At 36.2% G+C, this 20479-nt stretch overlaps 1 protein-coding gene across 2 annotated transcripts in view; it reads left to right on the top strand.

Moving 5' to 3' along the window:
- The window catches only part of Svep1 (sushi, von Willebrand factor type A, EGF and pentraxin domain containing 1), a 170754-nt gene that overhangs the window by 64784 nt on the left and 85491 nt on the right, over nucleotides 1-20479 (top strand). For both annotated transcript variants that reach the window (XM_078047940.1, XM_078047939.1), the window contains exons 6-11: nucleotides 456-635; nucleotides 4048-4242; nucleotides 6568-6686; nucleotides 16309-16438; nucleotides 19133-19240; nucleotides 19971-20102. In XM_078047940.1, coding sequence (XP_077904066.1) covers nucleotides 456-635; nucleotides 4048-4242; nucleotides 6568-6686; nucleotides 16309-16438; nucleotides 19133-19240; nucleotides 19971-20102 — 864 coding nt within the window. The remainder of the gene's footprint in view (nucleotides 1-455; nucleotides 636-4047; nucleotides 4243-6567; nucleotides 6687-16308; nucleotides 16439-19132; nucleotides 19241-19970; nucleotides 20103-20479) is intronic.

The following is a 20479-nucleotide window of genomic DNA, read 5'->3' as shown; positions in this document are numbered from 1 at the left end:
TTGCAGAGACTGGGACCCTTAAAAAAAAAAGATCCTGAGGTTTCCAAAGTGAGCTGATCATGAGCGTAAAACATCTGTCTTGGGAAAAGACAGATGTTCATTGGAACATAGCTGGAAAATCACAGCAAAGGCCCAAATCAGGGCTGCAGGTACCTCCCTTTTTTGACCACCCCTCATCTACAGCCATCATGGTGCATTTGGAGCTAGACCTCCCAGATGTTTTAAATGTGCCATCCCTCAGCAGAGAGGGAGACACAGTGGCATTGTCTGGGTAATACAGTTGAGAAAACATCAGCCTCAAGTTACTCCATAGTAACAAAAAAATATGATGGTATATTATTCATTGTGGGACATCTTCAGGACAAGAAATTTTCTCACTTGCAATGTGAAGACATTAGTAACTTGAATTGTAATTTTTATCCTTATTTAGATCTAATTGTTTACATTTTCTGTAGTGAGAACATGTCCCCATCTCCGCCAGCCTAAGCATGGCCACATCAGCTGCTCTACGGGGGAAATGTCCTACAAGACCACGTGCTTGGTTACCTGTGATGAAGGATACAGACTAGAAGGAAGCGCCAAGCTTACCTGTCAAGGAAACGCCCAGTGGGATGGTGCAGAGCCTCGATGTGTGGGTGAGTGCCTGGAAGGCGTGGGGTCTCCTGCTCTCTGATTTCTCTGGTGTTCTTTGAAGACCAAGAATTGAGCACTGGTTCATAATGAATATGAATGAATAAGCTTCCACATGGAGGTATGCGTGGTGTTTGAGGTACATAGACAGGCATGTGGTTTTAGTCCTCTCTACTGGTTAGAAAAACCTTCTACACTGAATTCAATTTTCCAACTCACTGATGTTTACAGCTTCAAGTGGCAATTCTTTTTAATTGAGGCCAGCTTGGATGGATTTTGTTTTAAAAGCAAATGCTGTATAATCTCCTTGCTTTATTAAACATAATTCAGCTTTGCCATGTTAAAAGGACAAAATTGTGAACCAGTGAAACTTAAAAATCCACAGGAACAAAAATTACTGAGTATTTCATTTGAAAGTTAAGAAAAAAAATTGCATGAAGAACTAAAAGAAAGATACATTAATAATTGTTTAAGAATAATGAACTATATAAAGGAAGATGGGATACAGTAGAATGGTAAAGAGGGAAATCTTTAAAGTAACAAAATTGAACTTAAAATATAAGTTCAAAAAATGCAGGAATCTAATTTTTCTGAGAAACTATAACAAAGTATTCAGAGGTCTGAATTTTTTTTAACTGTATAAATCTGTGCATTAAAATTGAAAACTCTTGATATTAATGACATCTAAGGAAATGCAAGCTCTTGAATAAATTCAAGAAAAAAAGCAGAAATGCAAACATACCATTAATTATAAAAATGGATAATGCTATCATAACATTAAATATTCCTGACTGAGGGCTCAATGAGGGGAAATTTTTCTCAATCTTTAAGAAATAGTAATTCTCAAACTTTAAAGTTTGGCCCAGATAATGGAAAGCTAGCCTGTTCGTATTATCAAACTTGTTGTGGACCTGAAAATTATTACCAAAAAACAATAGAAGACTATAGATAAACCCATGTATAACTGTAACAGCAAATATACTATTCAAAGGCATGGTCTACCAAAACAAATTTATATTAGAAATGCAAAAAGGGTTTAAAGTTAGATATTCTATCAGTATAATACATTGTTTCATTATAACCAATAGGGAAAATTGGATGGCTGCTTAAAGAAGACAAAAATGTATTCATTATTATGTAAAGAAGTTGGTTTTTTGGGGTTTTTTTGGGGGGGTACAGGGATTGAACCCATGAGTGCTTAACTACTGAGCCATATCCCCCAGACCTTTATATACATATATTTAAAAAACAGCATACAAACAAAATACATTTGTATTTTTTAAATTACTTAATTTTAAAATTTTGAGACAAGGTCTCACTGAATTGCTTAGGGCCTCACTAAGTTGCATGGTGGATTTGAACTTGAGATTCTCCTGCCACAGCCTCCCAAGCAGCTGGGATTATAGTCATGCATCATCATACCCAATCCAGCTAAAACACATTTTCAATAAAATTTTAAGCAACTCATATACATTGATATACTGACACAATAAAATGTCTATCTTAAATCTGCAGCTGCTATGGAAAGCAAGATAGAGAGTTTTGTTAAACCTAAAAAATGAAGAGAATGCTCAAAATTATTCATATTGTTCTATAAACTTTAGTCCTAATAATAAATCATGACATTAGAGACAACAAGTTTGAAAATCATCATCATTTTTAGATTACATATCTACCGAAAATCTAGAATAAATCTACCAAAAACCTGAAAGTTTACTAATATCAAAAGAATCCCAAATAAACAACTTTTCTATGAATGATAAGCAGGATATATAATAAGAAATCACATTTAAAAGAACTAAACAATATATATCAGAATAACCTTAAAAAGAAATGTGTAGAACTTGTATTTAAAAAAAAACTAGAAAATATTACTGAGAAACAAAAAACAGCAGTTGAACATTTGTATGCAGTTTTATTGAAATTATTCAAATATATGTATAGACAAAATGCAACATCATTTAGCAGCCTCAAAGGAAATATTTTTTGCCCTTTTTCTTGGGGATTAAGGAGTAATTTCAGGATTTATAGAAGAATATACAGTCAAAATCACCAAAATATTTTTGAAAAGGAAAAGCAATACGAATAGTACAGAGAAAGTAGCTTTTCAGGTTTTAAAATATAAATTAAGATTGCAAAAATTAAGAGTAGGCAGATTGCCATACGAATCAGGAGAACTAAATAGACCCTGAAACTTATAAATCTGATATATTATTAAGGAAGCACTATGTATCAGCTGAGGGGGGCAAAAAGGATTTATTCAACAGACCATATAAGAAAATTAGCTAACTACTTGAGGAAAACAAAACAAAATAATTTTTTTTCTTATATCTTCAATTCACACTGCACACTGAAATGAATTCTTCATAGGTTTTAAATAATGAAGTAAAAAATAAAACCTAGAAGAAAATATACATATACTACACATAAGTGAATGATAACCAATTGTAGAATTGATTAAGCATAAAAGCAATGCAAATATTTTAAGAAGAAAAACTCAGTATTTTAGATTGTATAAAAATTAAAGACATGTTCACCCAGAGCCCCATGAACAAGCAATAAAAAAAGACAATAAAATCTTCAACATTTTTAAGACCAAGGGGTGATTCCTTACTTTATAAAGGGCTAACCGTGAATAAAGGACACTGAATCCCACATAGTCCAGTTCAGACCACACATTTGGCTCTGATTTTCCTCTTGATTAAAGCAGAACAAGAAATCTGGGAAAGCACGTGGCTCATGCTGTACAGAAATAGAGACAAACTGAATTCTTAGGGGGAAAAGGTCTTTCACTGCCACAGCATTTTTAGAATCTCTACTGCAACAAATAAATGTGCACCTGTGCACATTCACACACTCATCCTGCATTCGTCCCCATCCTTAATTTTTCCATTTTGTTTGCATTCTGCCTAATTCAGCAGCTACGCTTTCTTTACTCATGCTGAAGAGACCATGAAGGGTCAAGGCCCTCCATATAACAGTGATTTTAGGGAAGGGATGAAAATTTTTCTCATTATGTGCTCACCAAAAAATTCAGAAAATAAAAATTGATTGTTGAATCAGTCACTCAATGGATGAAAGATGGGATTGAATTTATTCTTTTATATTTCAAATCTCTAAGATAATATTCTGCAAACCAAATGTGGGTGCTCCAAGCAAATGATGAAAGTCAAAAACAGCATTGATTAAATATCAGAAGTTTTTCAGGGCTTTGATATATTGGCAAAAGAATAAGAGGTAACAAAAGAGATATAGTTCTCAGCATTATTTGCAATACATCGTATATTATCATATGCAGTTAGTGATTTATGTCAATCCAAGGCAGCCCAATTGTATTTTTCTTGGATACGTTTCTAAATCTGTGGCCTTTCTAATTTGTGAAAATGCAAATAATATTGTCTCATTTCCCTCCAACAGAACGCTATTGCTCCACCTTTCAGAAGCCCAAAGGTGTCATCATATCACCTCCCAACTGTGGCAAGCAGCCAGCTAAACCTGGGACAGTATGTCAGCTAAGTTGCCACCAAGGTTTTATTTTATCTGGAGTCAGAGAAGTAAGATGTGCCACTTCTGGGAAATGGAGTGCCAAAGTTCAGACAGCTGTGTGTAAAGGTAGGTCACTACGTCGGTCAGGTTTGAAACCAAATTTCTTAATAATAGCACAAGAGTGTGGTGTATGACTGTCCCTCTTTGCACGTTTTGCTGACAATTTATGATAAAATGTTATCACCCCAATACTCACTTTGAGAATTTCTGGTTCAAATGGTGGATTTGTCAAATCTAATTATAAAATGCCAGACAATGACAGAAGAAATTTTTTTAAAAAAAGGATCCTTTTGGTGCTGGAAATAAGGTAAGTTTTCCTTCAGGCAATGAAAATCTTTGAGGAATTCTGGTCCACATAAAGCAGGTAAAACTGAATTCATTAAAACATATAAGAGCTCCTAGAATTTTGAATCCAGCATCTCATTACGTCTGCAAGAGGACATTTTCATTTTCCCTGAAGCAAGAGCAAATTCTTAGGGAGATGGTGCTTTTGAATACAAGAAAGAATTCTTAGAAATAAAAATAGCAAGGAGATCTCCAAAAGAAGGAGAAAAGCAAAAAAGGAAAACACATAGGTGGATGTTGTTGAAATCAGTATTAGTGATTGCAAGGACCAAACTGAGAATTCCCTCAGAATGGAGAAGTAATAAACAAAGAACTTGAGTATCCCAATTCGTCAAACCAAAATGGTAGAAGTTAGGAGATGTCAATGACAGACAGAGAAACCCCATGTCTGTGCAATAAGGAGTACCAAAAGCAAAGAGGAAAGGGGGGTGAAGAAGAAAATTTCCCTGAGCTACAGACTTAAACCCTTAGCCCAGAAATTGCCCTAGAACACTGGGCTGGCACAACTTCTCTACTCCTGGTGAAATTTCTGAGGTATGAAGTCAATGAGAAAATTTTCGGTACATTCCATAAAAGAAAAATATTTTACCCAAAACTAGGAAGAATCCCATTATACTTCTTATTTACAGTTCTAAGTTGTCAGAAAGAAACTCAGCCATGTCTACAGGATGTAAAGAGAAAATAAATACATTTTTTTCTAAATCCAGTCAAGCTATCATTTAAGTATGAATGAAAAATTAAATACATTTTTAGATTCAGATCAATGTGCTACTGTGCATCTTTGTAGGGGAAAAATATCTAGGTATAATATGCTCTGAGAAAAAGAAAATATAAATTTATAAAATTTTAAAGAAATAATAAGATATGAGACTAAATGAAATGAGTTCGCATACATCCAGCTTTGAGTTACTGAATATCTAATTTAACATAAGTTAAAATAAAGGATGTATTAATCATATAATAAGAACTTAGTACCTCTCTGGCTTTTGTGGATCTGTAGAATGTTAGCACATTTAATTTAGTATATGAAAAGTCTCACACCATAAAAAAAAAAATCACTAGCTTGAATTTGTTGTGTTTTTTTTTATTGGTTGTTCAAAACATTACAAAGCTCTTGACATATCATATTTCATACATTAGATTCAAGTGGGTTATGAACTCCCATTTTTACCCCAAATACAGATTGCAGAATCACATCGGTTACACATCCACATCTTTACATAATGCCATACTAGTAACTGTTGTATTCTGCTGCCTTTCTTATCCCCTACTATCCCCCCTCCCCTCTCCTCCCATCTTCTCTCTCTACCTCATCTACTGTAATTCATTTCTGAGGATACTTATAGGACTGCTAATTAGTTCTGCCTGACAGCCTCATTTTCAAGTGTGGTTTCCTACTGCCACTGTCAACATTCTTTTTTTTTTTTTTCTGTTTATGTCTTTGTCTCATTCCAAAAATATTTACTAAGCTCCTGTAATATCCCAGGCACTATGTGTGATAATAGAGAAAAGATATCCTGACCTTTAAAGAACTTCAATTCAATAGAAAATGTTATTTTAAATGAAGAATTGAATTTGATGGTTGGGATGTATAGAGGACAGAGGGAACTTGGGAAGCAAGCAAACCAGCTGGACTGGGAGAGTCAGAGAAAGCTGCTCAAGGAACTTTATCTAAGCTGAAAATCAAAGGACAAGCAGTAGTTTCCCAGGTAAAGGGGGCAATTTTTATTCAAGTAATAAAAGTACACAGACAAGGGTCCAAGTAAAAGAAAGACCCTGGAGCTCTCATGGGCCTGAGAGTAATTCAATGTGGAGTTTCAGTAGAGAAGTTGAAGAAATGAGGCTAAGAGGTCAGCAGGTACCAATTCAGGAAGGGCCTTGTAATTCACACTAAGGTAAGCTCTTGGGAAAGCACTTGCATATTCCAACGGCATGTAAACAAAATGAGTCAAAAGGTATTAATATAACCAGACTTTTGACTCTTTCTTGCATGACTTAGGAGTTTTTATTAAGGTATTAATTGATTCATGTGTTCTTCTGGATCAGATGTGGAAGCTCCTCAAATCAACTGTCCCAAGGATATAGAGGCTAAGACTCAGAAACAACAAGACTCTGCTAATGTCACCTGGCAAATCCCAACAGCTAAAGACAACTCTGGTGAGAAGGTAAGGTTTGCATAAATATCTGCATTCTTTTTCAAATGGATTCGGAATATAGTGCAAATGTATATAATACTGAAAATTTACTACTCTAATAATAGCAATGCATTACTATGTTCTCTACTTGTAAATGCCTCATTTGATAGAAGAATAATCAGCCTTGAATTTTTAACTAGAAATCTCAGATAAAAATCTCTAAAATGGAAACTTTTTATCCCATCCCATAGACTTGCTCCATTTCTTGTTTCTACTAAGATTACTTGAATAAAAATTCATCTCCCCTTCCTAGGCTCTGAAGTCCTTCTAAGAAAAGAAAACATGTAGAATCCCTCTTAATTTCTATGTATGAATATAGTTTGAAACTATTAGCCCTAAATGACTGCATATTGGCCAATCTGAAGGAGATAGTATTAATGTTTCTAATTCAGCTTATCTAAATTCAGTGATATTTAGAGCACAGAATTTTAATATTAAACATAGAGTCGCTTCAGATAATCATTCATCAGATGCTAGGAAAGAGGTTCATTTAGGAATTTAGCTTCCTCTTTTATCTATATTGTTACATATATATGAAGTTGCTCTTAAATAATATATTGTTTTCACACCTGTGTAACTGGTGCCAGCCAAGATACATTGAGGTAATTGTTCTGATCATTGTATTGGCTAAACTTACAATCAAGGCAGCTTTTAATCTGTTTTTTAAAAGTGAAATTCAGCTTCTAGGGTTATGTGTGTTGAGGTGCTCTTGTGTGTGATGTGTCCACCTTCCAGAAAAAGGCCCATCACCCTCATGCTGCATTCAAACACTAAGAAGAGCACAGGACATATATCAGGATCTCAGGAGAATTCATACTGAAGGTATCACTGCATGTCCCCTGATGTAGGAGCCACGTTATCTGTTAGTCTCAAAAAACAAAAATCCATCCCAGACCATCAAGTAGGAAGCAGCAAGCAGCAAGCATTTCTTCATTTCTACTGTCTGCTCTTAGGCAGGTTCTCAAAGCCTGTGCCAACTTAAAAACCAGGCTATCATTCCCTATTGCAAGAGAACCAAGTACTAAGATGCTCAGAGTTGTCTGGGGTTCTCCCAGTTGCCTCCTCTTTGCGTTCACTCCTTGTGCTTAACTCATGCAGCCCAAATTATATGCATTGCCTGAACCCCAACCCATTAATTTGCTCTTTGTCATCCTATGCAAATATTTAGACTTAGACAACACAAATCACTAAAAGAGATTTTGCTGTGAATGTGTAGACCAGAATGTGTAGTCATTTTAGAAAAGCTCTGTACCCATGATAGGAGTGGAAGGGTCAAAGGAGAGAGGGATCACAGAAGACCAAGCAACTGCCTGAAAACCTATGGCACATCTATTTTCTGTCTCATGTTCATAAGCACAGACATTGAGTGAAAGAGAAGTCCTCAGTCCCCCCAAACAGCCACACAGAGGAGGTGCAATAGTAAGACAGGTACTTTAGGCAACCATCTGCAGGTTGTCATAGCAGTACATCTGAGAGCACTGTTGTGGACAATTTTGCCCAGGGTGGATGTGCATATTACAGAATGACAGAGATTAAAACCTGAGAAAGATTCACTCTTACGAGATGGGCAGATAAAGTCAGGCATTAGGGAAGTAAAAGATTAGAAAAGTCTGTGGTTGTAAAACTGAGAAAAGAAATTTTTCATGCCAAAGGGAGCTGTTCAACCATGGCATATACTAGAATAAAATTAATTTGCACGGGGCTGAAAGATGTAAATTAGATTTTGTTTTAGCCAACTTTTGTGTCACTGTGACCAAAACACCTCACAAGAACAACTTAAAGGAGGGAAAGTTTATTTGGGGATCAAGGCTTCAATCCATAGATGACCAATTCCATTGCTCTAGGTCCCAGGTGAGGCAGCACGTCATGGGAGAAAGGTCCAGCAGAGGAAAGCTGCTCAGCCCATGTGGCAAGATCAGGAAGCAGAGAGAGGGAAAAAGGGGATGGGGCCACAGAGAAGATGCAGCCTTCCAGGGTGCACCTCCAACTATCCATCTCCTCCAGCCATGCCCACCTGCCTACCGTCACCATCCAGTCAGTCCATTCAAACCAGGATGGACTAATTAGGTCACAGTTCTCCTAATCATCTTGCCTCTGAATATTCCTGCATTAACAGGATCTTTGGGGAGACACCTCATATTCAAACCATAATGTGTTTTGAAGCCCAAACTAACTTTAATAAGATCTATTTTAACAGGACATGTGGAAAACAGATCACAGTCGGTTCAGGAATGTAGAATTCTGTTCAAAGAAATTAGCCATGAAGAAAAGAAAGGCCATGATTCCTGTAGAAGGGTTTTGGCTCTGTTTTCTAATGTAAAAGATATTTAAAACTTATTTTATCAATGACAGGGTAGATCTAGCAGAAAGGAAGAAGGTGAAGGTGGAGGAGAGAGGAGAACTTATCATGGGAGGTCCTTAGGGAGGCGGAGGGGAGGGAGTTCTGAGGCCAGGGGAGGGTTTTAAGTTAGACTGAAGGAGAGCAATGTCTTGCTGATTCATTGTGGAAGAAAAGAGGAAAAGGGCAAATTGGGAGGGAACAAGGGATTAGAGGTATCTTCCTTTGATGATTTTCTTCATTTGATGATTAAGACCAATGGGAAGGAATAAGTAAAATAAGATGTTCCAGTAGATGGATTGAAAGATTAAAATCATAATTTGTAAATCAAAACCACTATAAATTAGGAAGGATTCTAAGAGACATGAGCAGACCTATGAGACCACCTGCTGCCAGTTCTGACACAAATCATGAAGGGAAGCTTCAGAGACACTGAAAGAAGATTCTGAGGATCAACTTAGAACTCTTCTGACTTTAATAAGATCTATTTATTAAATATATATATATATATATATATATATAGATAGATAGATAGATAGATAGATAGATAGACCCACAAAATACTCCTAACTTCAGGCCAAAAGAAGGAAGATGGAGCCTCTGTGCATTAGTCGTGTTCCTGGGCTGCTGGGCAGGGAGCCTGAAGTCACATGCTCATCCCTTTGAAAGTTCTGGGGAGAATCCCTTCCTTGCCTGACTCAGTTTCTAGAGACCCCAGTGTTCCTTGGGCCATGGAGAACCATCACTCTGATCTCTGCTTCTATCACCATATCTTTTCCTTTACCCTCTTCCCTCCTGCCTCCCTCATCCTACGTGGATGATTCAGGACATTTCCCCATTTTATGATTCTTAATTTAGTCATATCGGCTAAGTTCCTTCTGCCATGGAAGCTAACCAGTTCACAGGTTCCAGGGGTTAGGATTGTATCTAATCGGTATGGGACCACTATTCAGCCTACCACAATGGAGAAGAGCTTGAATGTGCTTCAAAGAATAGAAATATAAATGGAATGAACCAGTTGAGATGGAGGCATTGAATATATAGGGAAAAGAGGAGGCAGTCCATTTTATGTGGCTTCTGGTCAGAAAATGATAAGACCCAAAGCATACTTGGAAGAATTAATCATAGTGAGAAGATGGAAGGAAATGAAAAAGTATTTAAAAAGTCATTCTGAGGAGGAGAGAGAGAGAAAGAATATGAAGAGCCGAGAAATGCAGTATAATTAGTGGATAGTATTGGGGGGTAGGTTGGTGATTATAAATTTATAAAGAGATGAAATCTGCACTGTTATGTAAATTTCTCCAGAAGAGATATGACCTCTAGTATAGGCATAAAAATAATAGATAGTTGGGTTTTTCTATAATACCGGGTATGGGGGTGGGGAGGAGAGGAAAGGCAGTTTAGACTATTAGCAAAAAAATAAATAAATATATATATATATATATATAGTAATATTGGGTCATGAAACATGAAACTGAACACAGGTAAGAAAGAAAGGAAGGAAAGAACTAACGATGCTTCCATAACACCCTGTGCTAAATCTTTGCCTTTATCTCTGATTATTCCGTAAGACAATTTTCAAACTGGGAAATTTCTTAATGAAAAAGTATGATGCTAAATTATATGTTCAATGTGAGCAAAACTATCATTCTGGAACTAATTTTAAGCAATCTGAATTGGAAGGCGCCAATAGAAAATAACTATTTTTCTCCAGTTTTCACATGCTTTGGTTACTTTGGAGTATACAAACAGTTTCTTTCTGTAATTAAAATCCACTTTCAGGGATTAGGAAGAGGAATCTTGCTATCTAAATACAAACTTAAATCTTTCATCCACTTCAGAGTTTTTCCCTCCTGCAGCCCAGAGCTGGCCTGAGTGACTTGGGAAGAGGGAACTACGGATGCTCTTTTGTTCCTCCTATACTCCCCCCTTCCTTATTTCTGTCTTCTCTAGGGTCAGAACCAGTGTGATTACCAGACTAATGGCTACCCCAGAACTTGTGAATATTTCCTTACATGGCAAAGGGACTTTGTAGACCCTATTAAACTAGAGATTTTAAGATAAGAAGATTAGCCTGGAATACCCAGGTGAACCCAGTTTAATACTCCTACTCCTTAAAAGAGAAGTGCCTTTCCCAACTCTCGAGAGAGGTGCTATTACAGAAGAAGAGTTAGAGAGCTATGACATGAGAAGGGCTCTACCTGCCACTGCTGAGGTAGAGGAAGGGGCCATCAAGGCTGCCAAAAGAAGTCAGGAAAGGCAAGGAAACAGATTCAGCTTTATTAACATCTTGAACCTGTAAGATCCATCAGTATCTCTGACCTATAGAACCACAATAATAAATTTCTGTAGTTCAAGCTGCTACACTTATAGGAATCTGTTATGAGAATAATAGGAAACTACTGCAGCTGGGGTAGGAGTGTTTTCCATGAAAGTTTCAAAAGCCTTTCGTTTCTGTGTGGTCCTCTCTACATTGCTTATGCACTTTGAGAAGCAAGTATATGTGGCTGGGCAAAATAACCGGGGGGGGGGGGGGGGGGGGGTGGCAAGCAACTTGTGAAGATTGATACAGCGGGAGCCACTTTATTGCAGGCGCCATCTTGACTTGATTTCAGCCCTCAACAAGTATACAAACATTGGCTCTCTTGTCCAGTCCATGCATAGATTCTGCAGGAGACCGTAGAAGTATCCACCCCTCCCCCATCCAGTTTCCTAGTATAGAGATGCACTCTGCCCACCTCCTCAACTCCAGGTGCTGTGATGTGTCCGATAACTTCTTTAAATCTCTATAATGGGGTATAGGCAGAAAAACTCAAGACCTCTATCATCCTCCTTGGCTTAAATGTCTTCACTATGCCAAAGAATAGGCATACAGACTAACCCAGGGTCAGAGCATGCTTCCTCTCATGCTGCCATATGGCTTGCTCAAGGCTTTTGCCTTCAGCATCCACCAGGGAGAAGCAGGTACCTGTCTACATCCAGATATGTCCTGAACTCCAAGGGATGGGTGTCAGTCTCTCCCAACACTCACCACATTAGTGGGAATCTCTAAGTTTCTATTGCCCAGAAAATCTCCAGACTGGAATGGGATGTGTTCTCCCCATTATGTAGGTACCCTGATCCTCCCAGTGTTCTATGGGGTGCTGTTTGAAGTCCATCCACTTGATCTGAAGCAGTCCCCTTCCATCAGTCCTCCCCATGGAGAAGAGAGAGGGAAGGGCCCAGTACTCTCCCCAGGTGCATGCTCCTATTTCCATAGACTGTCTCTGCTCAGGTGAGCTGATGGTGAGTGCTAGGGGTGCAGGACATGTTCAGCCTCTTGAGTGTAAACTTCCTAGTACTTTGTCCATCTGTAAGTTCTCTCTTTGGAATATTGGCATTACTCATTTCCGCTTTGGTTTGTTAGTTGCAATTATGTATAGAAGGAATATATAGTTTTTAAATAAATTCTTAAAACTTGTACAAACCTGTAATTACCTAATTTACTGTGGGGGAAAAAATAAGATTATCTGGTGTGTCTTTCCCAAATTATTAGTTTAACTTTTCAGACACTTTAGGTTTTGTTGGTATAATCTGGTATTTTTATTAATTATTGGTTAATTATTAGTTTTTTCATATTATGTATATTTCCTTCCAAAAATTATAGCTTTTTCCATCTGTTTTGTGGCTACATTCATGGCTGTTTTTCAGACTTAGTCTGTATTTACATAGTTTTGGGGTTTGCTGGCAACTCTTTCAGACCATGACTTACCCTACTTATGAGGGATTTATTGTGTTTGATCTTCTGTTTAGTATGTTCAGAATTTTTCCCTGTAGAAAAATCATTTATATAGGGGATATGTTTGCAGAGTATTTGCATATACAAGAAAATCTTTTGTTTCCAGACTAGCATTTAATGATTAAGAGAGTTTGATGTGAACTGATTATTGTCCTCATTAGGTGGTTTTCCTAAAGGCTGCAGGAATCTTTCATTATATAATAAATTATCTGAGATTATATTATAGTATAATAAATTATCTGAGATTTGTTTACATGTTGACTGTTCTTCATTGATTTTTTTAAAATATTTTTTTAGTCATTGGTGGACCTTTATTTAATTTATTTATTTGTATGTGGTGCTGAGAATTGAACCCAGGGCCTCACATGTGCCAGGCAAGCACTCTACCACTGAGCCACAACCCCAGACGTTCATTGATTTTTCCTGTTTCTCAATGTGTCTAGAGTGCTCTTTACTTACAGTTACAGCTTTCTTCAGTTTTAAGTTTTCTTCTTATGATATATTTCTAATTTTTTCATTTTCTTTTTAAGGAATACCAATGATTCATATGCTAGGTCTCTACTTACTATCTTCCATAGCTAGAACCTATTTCATAATTTGTACTTTGTGTTCTAAATGAGTCTTTTAAACTTACTTTTTATATTTCTGTATTAATTTCCTGGAATTAAATAATTATTTAATTTAAGTACCCAGATATTAATTCACCTACACACATATAATTATCTGAGATACATTGGTGTATAAAAGGTTATTTTAAAAGTATCTAATTACAATGTAAGGTAAAATGTAGAACATTTAGCTGTATACTAACTGAGAAAGTTGAATGGAAATTAAAGGAAAATATGAAACATTGATAGATTTAGAAAGAAGTCAAGTAGACACAATAGCAAGACTGTGGAAGCAACCTAGATGCCCTTCAATAGACAAATGGATAAAAAAAAATGTGGCATTTATACACAATGGAGTATTACTCTGCATTAAAAAATGACAAAATCATAGAATTTGGAGGGATGGCATTAGAGCAGATTATGCTAAGTGAAGCTAGCCAATCCCTAAAAAACAAATGCCAAATGTCTTCTTTGATATAAGGAGAGTAACTAAGAACAGAGTAGGGAAGAAGAGCATGAGAAGAAGACTAACATTAAACAGGGATGAGAGGTGGGAGGGAAAGAGAGAGAGAAGGGAAATTGCATGGAAATGGAAGGAGACCCTCAGGGTTATACAAAATTACATACAAGAGGAAGTGAGGGGAAAGGGAAAAATAACACAAGGGGGAGAAATGAATTACAGTAGAGGGGGTAGAGAGAGAAGAGGGGAGGGGAGGGGAGGGGAGGGGGGATAGTAGAGGATAGGAAAGGCAACAGAATACAACAGACATGAGTATGTCAATATGTAAATCAATGGAAGTGTAACTGATGTGATTCTGCAATCTGTATACGGGGTAAAAATGGGAGTTCATAACCCACTTGAATCAAAGTGTGAAATATGATATATCAAGAACTATGTAATGTTTTGAACAACCAATAAAAAAAAAGAAAAAAAAAGAAATGAAGGTTCTGGGATAAGGGTTTAACATCAGTTTGACATGTCCTGCCTTCCTTTTATTCTCTCTTACCTACATCTTATCTATCTACTGTATATTTTAATCATTATTTTGAAAATATAAAACCTATTCTAAAGTAGAAAGAGTGGTATAACAAACTATGTATCAAAAGTTTCAACCGAGTAAATGTTTCATCTATTATCTCACTCAACCCCCACCCTGGATAATGCTAAAATAAAAACTGTATCACTACAAAAAAAAAAAGAAGTCAAGTAGAAATATATACCATGTTTGTAGATGACAAAGCTAAATATTTATAAAATAAATGTATATTAATGATTCTACCCATATAATATTTTTGAAACTTGACAAAAATCATTCTGAAGTTTGACGTAGAAGAATTCACAGCTTAAAGTATCACAAAGAATTGGAATATGGAGCTCAGTGTTAGAGCATGTGCTTAGCATTAGAAAAGTCCTGGTTTCAATTTCTAGCACAAAAAAAAAATAGAAAAAAGTAAAGTAATGAAGGACCACTGGTTATATCAGAAATTAAAATATCTTCCACAAATAAACAAAATGTGTGGTATCTTACCATAATGAATGACTAACGTGCATATGGATTTTAAAATATCATAAAGGGAGAGCAATTAGCTTACAGTGAGTGACTTTTAAACCATACCAAATACAAAATATATTTCCAATTTATTTTTAAATCATTAAAAAGATACCATCATCTGGGCATAGTAGCACATGCTTGTAATCCTAGCAACACAGAAGGTTGAGATAGGAGGATGGTAAATTTGAAGCCAACTTAAGTACAATTACCAAGATCCTGTCTAAAAAATAAAGAATAAAAAGAGCTGGGGATGTAGCTCAATAGTAGAGCACCCTGGGTTCAATCTCTGATACTCAGGGGAAAAAAATACCATTGAATATATTTAAATGCTTATTTAATCACTTCATGAATGGCTTCTAATTTTATTCAATGTATTTTCTAAATACAGTGAAAATAAATTTATTTGCATCAGTATTTTTAAGAATCTCTGAATTTTTTGAAAGACAACCATTAAACTACAAAAAAAATGCTTTAAACTTGTCAGAGATTAGAATATTTGTTACATAATATGCTAATATAATTTTAATTATACCACAATATTCAAATGGATGAACATATAATTCAAAAATTAAAAAAATATATTGTAATATGTAAACATGAAAATTTAATTACAAGACATTAAGAAACTGGAACTGGGAATGTAGCTCAATGGCAGAGTGCTTGCCTAGTCTTGAGTTGGAAGAAAATGAAAGAAAAACTGAATTAAAACAATGACCTAATGTGATACTTTTATGTACCAAAGAATGATGGCATTTAATGTAGATTGGGGAGCTATGAGACTAATTTTATAGCTGTTGATAATGGGAGTGCAAATTGTTACCATTACTATTGGAAAAAAAAACTTTGCATTATTAATAATTACTAATAAAATGCTAATAGTTTGCATTCATTTTGTTCATAGACATCTATAAGGAAATAATAAAAGTATTTTTAATTATTCATATAAAATAGTTCATTCCAGAACTACTTCCAAGAGTAACATTCAGTACCAAAGTAGGACATTTCATAGATTTTTCTTAAAGAATTTATGTTTGTTCTAGTCATCTTAGTCATCTTAGGTTCTTAAGACTGTATAAAGAGCATAAAAGTGTTTTAATTATTATTTTTTAAAAAGAAGAAACAGCATTTCATATTTATGTCAACTTTATAGTCTTAAAAAATAGCATAGTCTGAAAGGCTGTGCCTCATCCTCCCCCTCATTTTCCTATATGAAATATGGCATCATTTTAGAAATACTTTGCTAATAATATATAAATGAAAAGGGGGTGGATATGCTATTGACATTAACTTTCAAAATATTATTTTTCTCCAAAAGGTGTCAATCCATGTTCACCCAGCTTTTACCCCGCCTCACCTTTTCCCAATTGGAGATGTGGTTATCACATACACAGCAAGAGACTCATCTGGCAACCAAGCTAGCTGCACTTTCCACATCAGGGTTATTGGTAAGTCTCCTTCAAATCATGTGGACGGGCTGCAAAAATAATCCAGTCCCCCTTGGGATTCGCTTCTTTGTCTTCAACCTCTTCCTTTCCACTGATCCTTCCTGCTGTCATGGAAACCTGCTCAAATCACTCCCTCTTTGAAACCTACACACCTTTGAACTATCACTGCTTCTCTGATTTCTTAGCCGTGTGCTGCCGTCTCTCTCTTCGTCCCTGCCAGTAATTCTCAAAGTCACTCCAGTCTGGCTTCTGTCCCCTTCACTTACGCAATGTACTGTCATCAAAGTCATCAGTGACCTCTGGTGTTACTCTGACTCTACATTCTTCAGTCCTTATTTTATATAATCTGCCCTCAGATTTTACATTCTTAACCATATACTTTTTATCAAAACTTTTCTCTATTCCTAGTTCTTTGACACTAGTCTTTCCTATTTTTTCCCCCATTTTTCTCACCTATCCTTCTTTATCTCTTATGTATACTCTTAAAAAGAAAAAACACAGGGATTGAATGTAGGGGAACTTAACCACTGAGGCACATTCCCAGACCTTTTTTTTTTTTTTGAGACCGGGTCTCACTAAGTTGCTTAGGGCCTGCCTCAGCATCTCTAGCTGCTGAGATTACCTGCATGCACTACCATGCCTGGCTAGACTCCTCTTCTGAGACCAACTCTCAAATGTTAGTCATCCCCAGGATCTCAGCCTTGGACCCACCTCTTTCTCTAGTTTTCCTAAGTGATCTTGTTGCCTGAAAAATCCCAGATTTCTATTTCCTGCTCAGATCTCTTTGGAAATTCAAGCCTCCATATAAACTTCCTCCTGAGCTTACTTTCTTTTATTGCTGCATTATAGTTACATATAATTGTGAGGTTCATTTTGACATATTCATAAATAAATATATATATATTTATTTATGTATATATATTTGTGTGTATATATATATATATATATATATATATATATATATATATACACAAAATAATTTGCTTCATTTCAATCCTCAGTACTATCCCTTACCCCATCTTCACACTGATCTCCTTCCTGTACTTTTGGCCTTACTTCTATTAATTTATTTTTAAAATTCTTCCTCCTGGACTTTATCATGCAAATGTCTCATAGACATTTCATACTCACTCAAACCTAATGTATTTCTTAACTCAGAAAATAATACAACTGATCCTTTATCTACCAAGCCAAAAAAAAAAATAATAAAACCTGGAAGTTGTCCTTCTCTTCTACCACCAATATCCAATGAGTTATCAGGGTCTAGTGGTTTCACCTCCTTAATATCTTTGAAATCTATCCCAGTTTCTCCATCCTCACTACTAGAGATTGGTCCTTTTCGTGGGAGAAGGTGGAGATGGTTTATTGCATCATTTTTCAGTTGGTCTTTGTACTTAATTCACCAGACACTGGGGACCCACTATCAAGACATAAAACATGGCGAGGTAAATATATAGTGGTCTCCAGTGGTCAAGAACATGAACTCAGAATCCACATTAGTTGAATTCATATCCAGCCTCACCATGTCACCCGTCATTTCTGTGTGCTTTGGTGTTTTAGTCAGCTTTTGTGCTGCCGTGGCCAAAATATGTGACAACAACAATTAGAGGAGGAAAAGTTTACTTGAGGCTCATGGTTTCAGAGGTCTTAGTCCATGGTTGGCTGACTCGATTGCTCTGAGGCCAAGGTAAGGTTGAATGTCTTGGGGGAAGAAGGGCCCAGTGGAGGAGAGCTGCTTGGCTCAGGGCAGAGTCAGAATGTAGAGAAAAAAGAAGGGGCCACAGGGAAGATGTACCCTTCCAGGGCATGCCCCAGTGGCCCCCCTTCTCTAGCTATGCCCTACCTGCCTTCAGTCACCACCAGTCAGTCCATTCAAATTACAATGGACTAATTAGGTACAGCTCTCATAATCTAATCATTTCACCCCTGAGTATTGCTACATTAACAGGAGCTTTGGGGGGGACCTCATATCCAAACCATAACATTCACTTTCTTCATACAAAAGTATGATTAATAAATGTACTGCCTTATAATGTTACTGTGGGGTTTTAACTAATATATATATATATATATATATATACACATATATATATATATATCTCAAATTATTGCCTGATACAAATTCATCTCTATGTAAAACTAGATAATAACATTCTGCTATATTTGTCTCAGATCTATTTTCAACATGTTTATTTTTTTAATTTAACACATTACATTCATTTTAAGAATTTTGCATAACTTCTTGAAATAACTAATGTCTATCAAACTGACTCCTTAGCCTGTAGATTCAGATAAGAGGAAGGACACGGGAGTAACTGAAGTGGTCATTTCACTCCTTCAGCTCATCCAGGAAGTTTCTGTTCAAATCCGGGTGCAACCGCTCAACTACTGTGAGCAGAACCCACAAATTCAGTGCCCACCACATGGGTGAGCTCACATAAATTTTAGAAACATGGTATGTCTTCTTCAACAGATAGAGAGCAATATAGCAAAACTCAAAGAATAAGATCTGACTTTCTTTTGAAGCTGGGATTAGGAATGAAACATATCCCATCTTCAAAGCAGCCACAGGGTCATCCCTGTTTCTTATAAGGTCAATGTTCTCTGCCTTCAGTCTTCCATTCTTTCTTGCAAGACCCTTCACCATTTTTGAAGATCAGATGTGACTTCCTTGTCTGATTTCATGTTGTTCAGATGTAGAGCCACCTGTCATAGACCAGTGCAGATCTCCACCTCCAATCCAGGTCTCAGAGGAAGAGTATGCTGCTAGCTGGGATGAGCCTCAATTCTCAGACAACTCAGGTGAGAACACAAGGATTCTGTTGTCAGCGTGCTAACACTGTTATATCTTAAGAAACTTTTTTAAGGGATAAAAGAAGTAAAAAGTGCATGACAGTTTCTAAGTAGAATGAATGTCAGGTAGTATATTTTAATACTAGTATAATTAAATATAATTTAACATTTTTAATCTTACCTATCCACAGGGCTTATCTTTATTCAATATTCAACCGGCATTTATCAAACCTTTGTGAGGTGTTGTACTTGAAGAGGTTCTAGAGAACTTATTGAATCTCCAAGCTTAAAAATACAAGTTATGCATTCCATTGGTGTCTCCAGCCCAGTTCTGTGTATTCATACTAAGTTCTTAAGCATTAGTCAATTAAGTTACAAAAGGTCATAGGAAAGTAAGAAAAAAACCTGAGCAAATACAGCTAAAGTTCACTTTAAGAGAATTCACTGAAATCTGGAAAACAATAAAAATGCAAAATAAATAGATTTTCTTAAATCCCCAACGTTCCAACCGACCTATTCAAAGAAAAATAGTTTAGCAAAAATGCCATCATTTAATGGGGGTTTTGAGTCTACTATTTCTAGACGATTTATAACATAAATATTAAATATTTTATTTTCTACTAGTGGGCAAATCAACATAAGTGATTTGCCCAGTGATTTGCATCTATAGAAAATCTAAAACTACTAAAGTGACTGCAGACCAACACAACTAAAAATTGGATCCTGCCTTCCTTTCCAGGGGCTGTCTTGATCATCACTAGAAGTCACACCCAGGGAGACCTTTTCCCTCACGGGGAGACTATGGTGGAGTACACAGCCACCGACCCCTCAGGAAATAACAGAACATGTGTCATCCACATTGTCATAAAAGGTACCTTCTTCATACGACACCAGAAATCTAGATGCCTTCTCATTTATCTGGTTGCTATAGTCCTCCATGTTGTGAAAGAAGACAGGCCATGTGCATTGTAGTTTTCAAGTTGGAATACGACAGATTTTTACTTAGGTTTCTAATTGTCAATTCCTCACCTTGTCATAAATAGCAATCGTTTCTTCCAGTGTGGTCTTAATTACTACTTTATTAACATTTTCTCCAAAGTTGCAAAGTATCATAATGATTCTATTTTGAATGCTTATGGAGGGTTAAAAAAAAAAGCAGTAACCACAAATCAGAAATTTTTTTTATAATTATACATGGATGCAACTTTTCAATGGAGCCGTACAAAAAAGTCACTATTGTCCTTGTCC

The sequence above is a fragment of the Ictidomys tridecemlineatus genome, chromosome 4 (assembly GCF_052094955.1).
Source record: "Ictidomys tridecemlineatus isolate mIctTri1 chromosome 4, mIctTri1.hap1, whole genome shotgun sequence".
Lineage (NCBI taxonomy): Eukaryota > Metazoa > Chordata > Mammalia > Rodentia > Sciuridae > Ictidomys > Ictidomys tridecemlineatus.
This window is presented reverse-complemented; position numbering and strand designations above follow the sequence as displayed.